Below are 12770 nucleotides of genomic sequence, written 5' to 3'. Positions count from 1 at the left end.
GAAAAAATGTAACCACACTAACGATGAGCTGTTACGAATCAAAAGAGTGGGTAACCAAAACCCTAAATATTGTTATCGATCGACATTTTTTCCGCTAACACTGATTGGTTGAATTTTTTTTGACCAACCATAGCTTTCAAGAGAAAAAGTGAAATCCCAAATGGTGGGAAAAGTTGCGAGATCGTCTACTCAACAGCAAATCTAGCTAATCTGGTTTAAAAAACCACAGTTCCGTAGCCATGGAACAAATTTTTCGAAATATTTACCAGAAAATATCCTTTCTTTTTGACCCATTTTTGCTGCTCTTCCTCCTCTTAGTGTACACTTTTTTGTATCACTTATGAATAGAGGCAAGTAATGAATCCAGAAGGACAGAAAACGATTAGTTCTAGCAGAAGAGTTCCTTGTGTGTGTGGGAAAATAGAACACAAACTGAAATACAAAGATACAAATAATTGAGGTAATAGAGATAACAAATAATCAATTGAAATACATTTGAGAAGAATGTTATAAAAGAAGAAATTTCAGAAAGTAACTCTTTTATAAAACTTTTTAGGAGTTACTCGTTAAAATCACAAAAAAATGTGTTGTTATGCATTTTCGTTATTTCCTTTTCAAGTTGAAAGTACTGTGGCTTCTTTACCTGGCATTATCGTACATACAGTAATTTCAGATGATGATCATATTTTTTCAATCATATATGTAGTAAGAGAGTACTTTGTATTGTACACATTGTACTATGTGTATTGATTCAAAATAATCAATAATAAAAGATAATAGTGGGTCAGAATAATCGGCGAATGTGAGAGAATTCCTTTTCAATGTTCCTTCTCCCTGCGCATCTGAGATTCGCATAACTAAGCATCATGCTCAAAAGAATATTCCTGAATTCTGCCGTTTAATTCTTTCCCGTGTCTTTTTTTTTGGTTCAATTAACGGATATTTCAGGAAATTGTCGGATACCAGGAATAACTACTACAAAAAAATTGTTGATTGTTGGCGTCAAATATGAGGTTGTTAACGACAATTGGAGTTTTTTCTAATTAAAATAAAAATAGGCATTAGAAAAAGACTTTAGTGTACAGTAGATGTCCTTAACATTTCTGCATACGGATCCGCCTAGGAGAAATATGACGCATTTAACGTATCATACGCTATTAATCGCATGAGTCCGGATAAATCATCACCCTGGAAAGAATGTCCACCTTAGGAAGAAAGTCAAACCGCAGAGATCTTTAGAAGGATTCTTTGAGTGAAGCAATGAAAAATTTAAAAAAAAAATTCTTCTTGAAAAATGTGGCTATCAAAGCATTGAAATGGCTTGTGTAACTTGCGTTCTTAGCGGCAAAATTCTGCAGTAAGAACTAAAAAATTAAAATTAAATTGAAATTAAGCGTTTACCTTTGCTACAGCACATTTCGTTGACAAAAATGAAACTTGTTGAGTGTATCGGGGAGAATTAGCAAAAAAAGTAATAATTTTATAGGAATTCTTAATGTAAAATAATTTAACAGCAAAATGACTAGTTACCATGCTACGAACATTAATTTTGTATAAGCACTTCCAATGATATAAATATTTCGTGGATAATAAGTATTTACAATGCATGAGATGGCTGTACTGTACTTATGTTTACGGTGGCAACCGCGACGCATCCGCAGTAATTCCCAGTTTTCGTCTAACATTCGCTCCTTCCGCTCGCTGCTTCGCCACATTCGAGCGGGAACGGGGCTCACCGAGGCAGAGATAACTGCCGCTTCCTGTTTGTTTTACAAATATGTGATAATAGTAACGATAATAATAAAAACAACTTTAACAACAATAATAATAATGACAATCATAATAAAATAAAAATAATAACAATAATATTTTGTAGTTAGTGCCCTATGCATGTCTCAGTCCGTAATTGCGACACAAGGCTATAATTCCAATAATGGCAGTGATTAATATAGAATCAGACTTCATCTTCCTGTCTTTTTTTCTTTTAATCACAGATGAAAGTCCTGATTTTTCATTTTTAATCTTGAAAAAAAAGTACTTGGGGACTTTTCATTTCAATGTTTTCCGGATATTTTCTTATTATTTTGAATTTCACCTAATTACATGGAAATATGATGGGAAAAATAATAACTAAACCTAATAGAAATAATTTCCCACAGCGGAAATGATTTGTCAGCTTTCGATTCCTAATGGGCACACTATTCGGAACCGATTTCATTTGTTTGTATGAGAAAAAAAAATTGAAGAGATTCCTACGGTAGACGAGTTATGAAACATCCAATTCCCTAACAATTAACATTAGTTTTTTTTTGCTTTTTTTGTCCTAATGTCTGTAATTGCGGACGGAAATTTTTTGATCATGTTAGTGATTAGCAAGGACGGGAGTAGAGTTTCGTTTTTTTTTCTGTTTTTTGTTACAATTTTCTCAGTACAACTAATTTTCTATGTTTATAACGCATAATTTGGCGTTTCCCAGCATTTTCCCATTAGCCTGATCCATGATGGAATATAATTTAAAGGCATCACCCCACGAATCTGAGGTGGTGCACATTTCAGGTGGAGTATTCGTATACGGGATGAGAGACTACGGAGAGGGAGGTGATTTCGTCCATTTCTTGCTGATTGCCGTAAAAAACGGACCGGAAGATGCGGCGCCGCACAAGACTGGCGCGCTCCAATCGAACCGCTTGTACAAAATGGTGCGCCAAAACGAATGAAGCCGTATATTCCGGGCCGTTTTTTACGGCAATTAGGAAGAAGTGGACGGGATCACTCCCCTCTCCGTAGTCTCCCATTCTGTATACGAATACTCCACCTGAAATCTGCACCAGCTCAGATTCGTGGGGTGATGCCTTTAAGATGTTCTCAGTGATATCGGTCTAATTGTTCCATTTATGGTGAAAGTTTTTGTAACGTGTAACGAGTTTATGCAAAAAATTGGAAAATCCCATTATCTCGATTAATTTTGTTGACAAAGTAGAAAATCTATCTAAAAGATAAAAGTATTTGAAGAAATGAGCTTATTAAACGTTTATAGATTTCTTGAGGGAGTATAATTTATAGAAATTTCTGGCAAAAAACGTTATCAGCTAGAAATTTCCATGAATAACTCTTATGATAACTCTTATGAGTACACGAAAAATCGTTTCCTACATAAAAAGTCCTCAATTGAGGAGGTCAACGAAAAGAAAATCGGATTTCAAGAGAAAAGTTCCGTTTAATTCCACGGACCAATTTTTTTTTCTTAAAATATCGGCTTCAACTTTGTGAACAAGGCAATTCTCGCCAAGAATTTGAAAAAATGATTGATTAAAAATCTGATAAATATTTCTAGTTTTTGAACTTCTTAGAGAAATTTAGAAATTTTGGAGCAAAGATTTTTCCTGTTTGCAGTTCTCGGAAGTTTCACGGAAGCAGGTTGATGATTTGGAAAAAAAACATTCTGATTTAGGTTTGAATTTCAAAGGATTATTGATTTGAAATATATCAGAATGGCTGTTTTTTCTAAAATGTAGAATCTGAAATAATACCTATTCTCAGCCCTCCACCCACACCTTCAGTTTATCAAACAAGAAAAAAAAAGATGTCATGAGTCATATGTGTTATTCAACACAGTAAGAATTTTCGTCGAAATTTCGGACGAAAACTCGTCCCCATCTCCGGATGTCAGGAGATTCTGGGACGTAGCAGATTTCGAGGTTTTGTGTGCTATGTAGCTTCGTAGTGGACTTTATGCACTCCGCTGTTGAATTTCGTCTAAATGTCAAGGACTTTGATAAAATCTTCGAGCAGCTCACGTACGGTAAAGTTTTCAATCGGGAAAAAAGTTCAGATAAGAAGATTGGAGAATGAAAAAACGATACGATGCAAAAACTCCTTTAAAAAGTAGGTGCTTATCAAGTTGAAAAGTAACAAAAACATCTAATCAAGCAATAATAAACATAGTAAATAACAATAGAAAAAGGTAAATGTAAGGAATAACAATATAAAAAGCTATAATATTTCAAAGGAACAATGAAGCATTCAAAATTTGGGGAAAGATTTTTTTTTTGTGGATTGACTTTGACCCAAAGCTGATTGGTCATCCATGAATATGGAGGATAAGCGCTGATCCCCGAGAAGAAAAAAAAAACGGAAACGACGAAACGACTCTTCGTCCTATAAATGTAACTGTGTGATGAGAAGTAAAAACAGGCCGCATTACTATGAATCAGAACGGAAAACGACGGAGCGAAAGAGAAAAAAAACCGCCAGACACCACTTACGAAATTTCAGTTGTTCTCTGTGCAAATGCACTCTTATTTATAAAAGCACAACTCTGAGTTAGTCAGCCAATCAATCGATTGATCGGTCTTATTTCAGGATTCAAATCCGAATGTGAGAAAGGTGAAATTGTTGAAGACCGTGAAGAATACCCTCGTGCTGCCATCCGGGAAACCTGTCATCTATTCTTAAGCGCAAGATTTATACGGACATTTCCTGGCTGGAGATTCCTGGCGATACCATGGATGTTGTGGTGTGTATGTGTGCTACCGACATTCGTAAATGATCTTATAATAAATGCTAACGCTATGCTGCTGCGCCATGTTCCTGAAGGCTAAACGAGCGAGCGCAATTTCGACTGTAATTGCACATTTTCGTGACAATTAAACATTTCCCCCCGTGCAATATTTAAAAATTGACGATGTAATAGGCAACACTAAAAGGACAACGAATAAATATCTTAGTGTGCGCGACTAATTTGAACTCGTTATGAATTATTTATCGACGACTATACGTGGTTAAGTGGGAATGTTAGCATTGAAAGCTGGAAAAATTCAGGAGAAGAAGAAACAGTCCGAGGAAAAAGCGATGCCCCTCCAGATCTAATTCCCTATGCACATAGTGTGAGGATGAGGGGATTTTTAATTGAGAAGAAAATTGGAGTAAAAAAACCAGAAAGAACTTTTCCTTTTGAAAAAAATAACATATACAAAGAGAACAATTATGTTTAGAGTGAGGAAATTAAGTTGAAAAGACTCATTAATATACTTGTGATGTATAATAATAGTATAACAATAATATATAACAACTAATAATATTATAATATAATAGCATAATAATATAGTAGCATGATAATGTGGTAATACTCTAATATAATAAAATAACAATATAATATAATAATAGTATAATAAAATGACTGTGTAATATTTAAACTGTAATTTGTTTAATTTAATTAAAAAAGTAGTATTATTTGTAATATTAAATCAATATTTAATAAAATATCCAGAAATTGTTGAAGTTGTTAGAAAATCTTTAGAAACATTGTTTGCGCTGAAAAAAAGTCGAAGAAAGTTGTTCATCTGTCAAGAAGAAGAAAAAAGCCCAAAGTAAATTTCCATTCTAGGAATTGTTCATCACCATTTCTGGATCTTCCACTTCCAGTTCGTCAACACCACCATCGGCAAAAAAAAGGTAAAGCTGGTCTCCTCGTGTGAAAGACACATATGAATGCAAACAAACGTATTAAACGTCTATTGTTCGGCTGAATAGAGGTACGGAGATGACGAGGACGACGACAATCATCAGAATGTCAATTGAATAGAACGGGCTCAACGTTACGAGTAGTTGACCATAGCTTTTTCCCCCGTAGGCGATATTTGATTGTACACAGACGATGGACGTGGTGGGAAATGAATTATGATGAAGTGCAATTATATGCGGCGAAAAGCGGATGACGGTGGCGGCCGTGTGGAGTGTTAGATTCAGGATGAAAAACAATATGGCGGATCTCATTATTCCATTAAATCGAATGAGGAGGAGGAGGAGGAAAATAGCATGGTTGTGTGTATATTCATACGGGTTGGAGAAGTTCATTCGATTGACGACCTCAGCACCTCGGAAGGAAACAGATAATGAGAAATAGTTGAGTGTTATCTTATCACCTGCGCTGTCTGACGTCGTTATCGGCGCGGCGGCGGTTCTAATCGGTCGCAGGACGAAGTATTTATAGTGATATTTACAGATGATAGATAGATGAGGAAGAAAAAACCAATATTTAGTTGATTGAAAAAAAAAAACGAGAAAAAAGAAAAGATTTCTTGATGGGTAAGTGCAGAATTTCCAGGATTGGAAAAACACAAGCAGTCGCAGTTAAACGTTAGGTAGGCAACAATGCGGCGAAGGCGGAGCACTCGTTGTCAAGCGCGAAGCCCCTGCAATTGCCCCGCTTCGTTCTCTCCGAGGAGGGCAGTCAGTTAGTCAGTCAGCCAGTCCTTCGATTAGAAGTCGTTGTGGATGGAGAAATCCAGGAAATCCCCATAGAAACTGATTTGGATTCTATTCGCTTTTATCTACGTACGAGAAACACAACGCAACGACCGACCGTATCTGCTCTGCAACATCACGGCGATAACCGGCTGATGACACTGTTTTTCGGGCGCAGCATTACTTCGCTGATAAACACCGGTCATTACAGCTATCAACGACTGATATGTGCTCGTTCTCTCTCTCCGTCTCTTTCTGGATCGGCCGCACAGCACACATGAAACGTACACCGACCACGTATGGTGTAGTTGGCATCGTGCCAGCCGGTCGGTCCCCACAGTTTTCATCGAATCATCCGCGAACGATTCAATGTCTGTGTTTTGTGTCGAATAGAACATGATGAGCTGAAAAAGAAACGAGAGGACGCCTAGGGACACTAAAAATATGTATAGGACGAAAAAGGCAACAAAAAAAAAGAAGAAAAAACAGAAAAAAAAAGAAAACAAACCACACGAAAATGAATTTCGCACGTGTTCTAAACAGTGGATACCATAGACTTTAATTTGTTACCACCTTTTGTTTCGTTACTACCTTTCCTCAGGATCTACGTTGAAGAGTGAAAAAAAACAAAAGATTCCTAGATTTCCCAACTTTTCTGAGAAAGTTTTTACCTTAGGACCCGTTTCCTAAGTTGTGCAGTACTTCATAAGGCAGTACATAACGAAATTAACGATTAGGTTAGGATCCTTCTGCAGAACGATAGGATTAGAGGTGTAGATCACGAGTATGCGCCGTGTTCACGATCGATTCGCCCTAATCGTCGTGAAAAACAGCGTGGGAAACAGCGCTCCTGCACGAATTTTGCTACGAGGCACCTAGCAACGCGTCATCCCTGCGCAATCGTCCATTTCCTCACCAGTCTGTTAATTCGTTTTACTTGAATTGACTACCTAAACCGCATCGATCTTTCTGCGCTCGCTCGTAGACGCGGCACGTATAGGTGGTGGAGCGTTATAAGGTGTCTCGTAGGGAAATTCGGCACCGTGCGGTCCCATGCGGTTTTTCGCGACGATTAAGGCAAATTGACAGTGAACGCGTTCATACTCATACTGTACAACCGTAGCCCTATCTTTCTCTGGAGAGATGCCAAAGTCGTTACTTCCGGTTTCTGGAAAACGATGGTTGGCCCTGGAATTCTTGATAATTTCCTCATCTTCATCCTCTGGACAATACAAAAGATGTCTGAAAAGGATTTTGATAGGAATCCTGTCACGATTATGATTAAAGCAATGGAAAATTCCAATATTCTGGAGGGAACTACGCAAATAAGAAGGAAAATCAAGGCGCTATTGGCACTACTTTTTTTAATAATTAAGTTCGTTTTATGAATAAATCATATTGCACGGAAATATTGCACCACGGTAATATTAGATTATCTTAAAACCTCGTATTTCTAAATAGAAAGCAAAAAAAAAAAACTACGTGTTTCTTTACGTCTGTCTACTATACTGTTACGTTTTCCAGCAGAAATATTAGTTAGCGCATTATTTTTTTTCTGTCGTTGAAATATCTAATTAGGTTCGATAAAGTTCCATGAAATAAAATCCATAAGGGAATTTCTGGGGCGAAAGTTCCATTTAAAAAAACAAAACGAAGTCCTTATTTGAAGGGAGATTAGTTTGTTAATAACTAAAATATACTTGAGGTTATATACTTACAAATAAGGACATTTTAAAGGTTGACTTCCAATGTTCCTCATTTTTTTTTTGCGAAAGGCAAATTTCTGGAAAATTTCAATGCTCAAATGTTTTTCTTTTTTCTTCACGCGAGCAGAAATATTATAACAAATTAGCACGTTAGTCGAAGCAACATTCACACGAGCGTAAGACTTGCGAGATCAAAAACTAGGCCGAGGTACTTCAATAGAACACAAAAAGTACAACATAAAATAATATAATATTGATGATACACAACAAATATAAATAATATAATATAAATATAAGTAGTATAATACAAGTGATATAATGTAAATGATATAATATGTATTATAAATAATATAAATAATATAATACATAAATATAAACATTAAAAATGCATACATTAAAAATTCATGTAATTTTTAATCAAAGTTTTTAATTAATCAATGTAATTAAGCTTCCGTATGTATACATATAATTTTTGTGGTGTTATACTCTGAGACTCCTCTTCTTTCTCCTATCGAAAAGATAATTTAGATAAAAATTCTTTAGATAAATAAATTGATTTAAAAAAAAATTTAAATAAGAAAACTGAAAACACCTAACTAAAAATACACAACTTTTTTTTTACTTTTATGAGAGACAGCAGGCGCAATGGAGAAGGAAATAATATTTGCATTAATATGAAATGTGCACATGAGTGATCCACTAAAAATCATCGCATTAATGCTTGAATGATTGCTAACAAAGTCCGTTCCGTAGTAATCAAATATATATTAGTTTAATTTGAACATCGTTAAGCGAAGAAGAAAAAAAAAACCCGCTCACTTCATTGCTTTTATTGAATTTCATTCTCTATTATAGGAAAGAATAAGCGGTTAATACATGTTTTATTAACTAGAAAAAAAAAGAAATAAAATAAATTGTACACAGCAAAGCGATTAGCGGTAATGAATGTATTTAGCTGTCATTTGTGTCAGTGTATAATAACGTCTTTTGTTAGGAGATTAGCGAAAGAAATTGACGATACGCTGCACATATTTTTAGAATAACAATCACGTTCAAGTAAAAAAAAAAACGGTGACTCACCGATCATCAATCATGCGACATCATCCATAAATGTTTGACCCATTGGTGCATCATAGAAATGTTACTATGTTATAAGATGTAAATTTACTTATTTATAAGGTAGGCAAATTTACTGTAGAATGCCAAGATTCAAAGAAAATGGATTTTAGGACTTGTAAATTTACTCTATTACAGCTGATTACATTGGTGTGTAAAACTTGAAGGCATCAGCTCACGAATCTGAGGTGGTACGAATTTCAGGTGGATTATTCGCATACGGCGTAGTATATTATGGAGAGGTGAGTGATTCCGTCCATTTCTTCTCAATTGCCGTAAAAAACGGCCAAGAAGATGCTGCGCCGTGCAAGGCTGGCGCGCTCCAATCGAACTCTTTGTAGAAAATAGCGCGCCGGAACGCTCGAAGTCGTATCTTCCGGGCCGTTTTTTACGGCAACTAGAAAGAAATGGACAGAATCACCCCTCTCTCCATAACCTACGATCCCGTATACTCCACCTGAAATCCATATCACCTCAGATTCGTGGTGTGATGCTTTTAAATACTTTTGTAAAAGCGATTGAAGAACAAAAGTGCTATTTACAACAAGTAGGATGAAAATAACTACATTATTTAGATACAGTAATTCCGCTGAAGTCATCGCTGTTCGTGATGGTCCCCTCGACATTACAAAAGCTGGGATATGGTTCCTAATCGGGTTTGCGATCATCAAGGACACAAAATACGTTCTGTAACGTGGTCTCATGCTGACCATAACGTTGGTAGGGAATTTTTATGGTAGGGCACTATAGCCTACAGTCTCGTTACAGTCACACTGACTTCACGTCATGTGACGTCGAAGATTTCTGGACACGACTAGAAGACCCCTGACAAAATATTTTTCCTTTCCATTCATTTCCACCAAGTCGTTAATAAAATGTTATTTTACTTCATTTATCCCATCCATGGATTTTGCACACCAGTGCGTATTGAAGATGATGTTCGCTATTTGCTTCTTTTGTTTTTGTGTTTCTTTCACTTTGTTTCAATACTTTACTTCTACACAATTTTATTTTTTGATTTTAATTAATTAATTTTTCAGTTTTTAATTTCATAGAAAGCAACAAATCGATAATAAGCCAAAATTACTAAATAACGATGATTGTATGGAAATTTCCTTAAAATTAGGAAGATATTTTGAACGAAAGAACGGCCGGATTTCGCTTACCTTAAAGTCGAAGTGAAAAAGAGTGATGTAAGGCGAGTTTGAATGAACGTCATCGAAAACGTACATTAAGAGGTAAGAGTGAAAATGAGTCTAGCGTTAATGAATCCGCTTAGGATGTGGGGGCGGATCCCGCCGTTGACAATGCGAAAAAATGCGATAGGATTAAATTATATAAAGGTAATCAGTCAAAATAATGGGGGTGGTTAATGACTACTTTAAGGAGATTATAAGAAATAGGGAGAAATTCAATGAATAATGAAATGAAAAAAAAAAGAAATGAAAGCTAGTGAAAATAAAAATTAAAGTTCGAAATACTGGAAATATAGAAAACCTTTTCTAATCCGTGATAATTTATCCTCATCTAGTTCTTTCAGCCGTTTACCTTCTATCTCCGTAATCAGTACAGTATTTAAATCTTTGCATATATATTCTGTCATTTATTGTCGGGAAACCTGAAGCCGGATGCTATTGCGTCAGCGGTGTGATCGATATGGGACCCTCTCGTACCTGTACAGTACAAGCGCTGTCACCACCACCACCACCACCACCAAAATCAGCGGATCGTAATCGCTAGCCTCACTTCCGTCACTTCGAGCACCGCTGCCGCCAACTGCGTAACGTAAGGGAACCAGACGTTAGGTGGTTTTCACTCGATTATAGGAACAATCACGTCAAAGTTCACCTTGGATAGTCTCCCAGAGGTTTCTCCTTTCGCGTCGAGCACGAAGATCATCAAAATTTTTCTTTGTAGAACTTTGTGAAAAAGTCTGACAATCGCGATTTCCTGTGACGCGCCAAATATCGCGTGGGACCCAGTCGCTCATCGTCTCTGGTCCAACGATTCTCGTTACAGCACACGACCGGTGACCGGTACCTAACCTTATTTTGCTTTCCTTGTCAAAAGTATCCGCATTAAGGTTATTTTTATTTGGACTACTCTTATCATCTGGATGCGATTCTATGTTGCTTATTTAATCATATTTTTTTCCACAGAAAGTAGCGAAATTGGAAAAAAAGGACTCATTGCGAAATTTATGACTGTCATAACGTTTCAGCGAAATGGTGCAATAAAGAATAGTCGGCGAGGTAGGCAACAACAACTGTGAATTCCCGCCACCAACGGAAACGAAAACCTCCCCATGGGACGACTAAAAATTTATTACATTTAGTAATTAATTTTTTTCCTTTTTAATTTCTTTAAATATACAAAAAGTACATGAATAGAACTGAAAATGAAATTCCGCAGTTTGAAAGTATTGAAAGTACATTTAAAGTGCATCAAATTATATTTATATTGTTTAAGCCCAACAGGTTGTTTTTTTTAGTCTGGAGATAAGTCTGGAGATAAAAACAGTCCTTTAATAGATCCTTCTTTTTGCCTGAATTTTGAATTCTCTAAAGGGCAGTCGTAGCTAAGACCGTCTAACTAATATAAAGGCAGAATGCCAAGAAATTGACGATGTTGGGGTTTCTCCACGAAACGTGAAAGGTAGGAGAGTCACGATCATGAATATGAGAGTGATCACGCTCTAATCACGCTCTTTCCTCTAAATATCCTGAAAAATGACGCTTTAAGTGCCCTTTGCGATAGAATTTTCCTACAAGGCACCTAGTGACGTCCCATATTCCACTCTTTCCCTCATTCACTGACAGACGCAGTGGCATCCGAAACGTTAGCCACGAATAAAGGACTATAACAACCTCGTGTACGGCTCTATTAAAGAAAACAATTATTGAAGCACTAACATGCCGAGGTTTATCGAAAGTCGCACATGGAGACTTTAATTTTTTTAATTTTTTTTTAATTTTTCAAATTTTATTTATGGAATTTTATTGCCAGGGCAGTCTACGGAGCCTGATTTTTAGGACAATCAGGGAGAATCAAGTATGACCGCTCTTATATCCGTGGCCTACACCTCTAACCCAATCGTTTCGTCTTGAGAGATCCCAGTATCGCCAATTTCATGGTATGCTGCCTTTAATCCAGAAAGGAGCGCAGCTCTTCATTCAGGGGTCAGATGGTATTGGAGCGAACCCAAGAAGGGAGCCACCATTTTTTTGGGCAAACAAAAATTGTCTTTAGAAAATATTATTCGTATTCAGTTTTGTACTGTTCTTATGAAAGGTGATCTCAACAAGTACTACATACTAAAATTTGTTTTTACTGAATGTTTAGAGCTTTGTTTACAAAAAGTTTTGGAAGACGATTTCTTAAAAACGCTGACTGATCCCATCGCTGCTCCCGGATTCACTAATTCTCCTAAAATGAGCGGAAACCGATAGGAATTTACGTGTGGTTGATATCAAAATAACCGAAGAAGGTTAGTTTTTCTTCAGGCAACTTATATTTACGGAAAAAGTTCCAGAGATCGATAGCGACTTCTCCTACCTCGTTTTTTGTTGCAAAAATAGCTGCACATTTTAAAATTGAATGGTAAAATTGTTAAAGCTGTTAAGAAATTGTCAACTTGAATGTAAATTGTTTGTTTCCATGGTATAGCTATATTACTCGGTCATCTTGACGCTGAAAATACGT

The 12770-nt window shown here is 36.3% G+C and overlaps 1 protein-coding gene across 1 annotated transcript; it reads right to left on the bottom strand.

The window, feature by feature from the left end:
• Nucleotides 1–7196: 7196 nt before the first annotated feature.
• RB195_003474 (uncharacterized protein) lies at nt 7197–11058 on the bottom strand (the record flags this gene model as incomplete). Its single annotated transcript, XM_064201136.1, has 3 exons — nt 7197–7488; nt 10742–10844; nt 10917–11058. 3 exons carry the CDS (start codon nt 11056–11058, stop codon nt 7197–7199), a joined length of 537 nt encoding a protein of 178 aa, XP_064057017.1.
• Nucleotides 11059–12770: the final 1712 nt, after the last annotated feature.

Source organism: Necator americanus, chromosome IV (genome assembly GCF_031761385.1).
Source record: "Necator americanus strain Aroian chromosome IV, whole genome shotgun sequence".
Taxonomy (NCBI): domain Eukaryota; kingdom Metazoa; phylum Nematoda; class Chromadorea; order Rhabditida; family Ancylostomatidae; genus Necator; species Necator americanus.
This window is presented reverse-complemented; position numbering and strand designations above follow the sequence as displayed.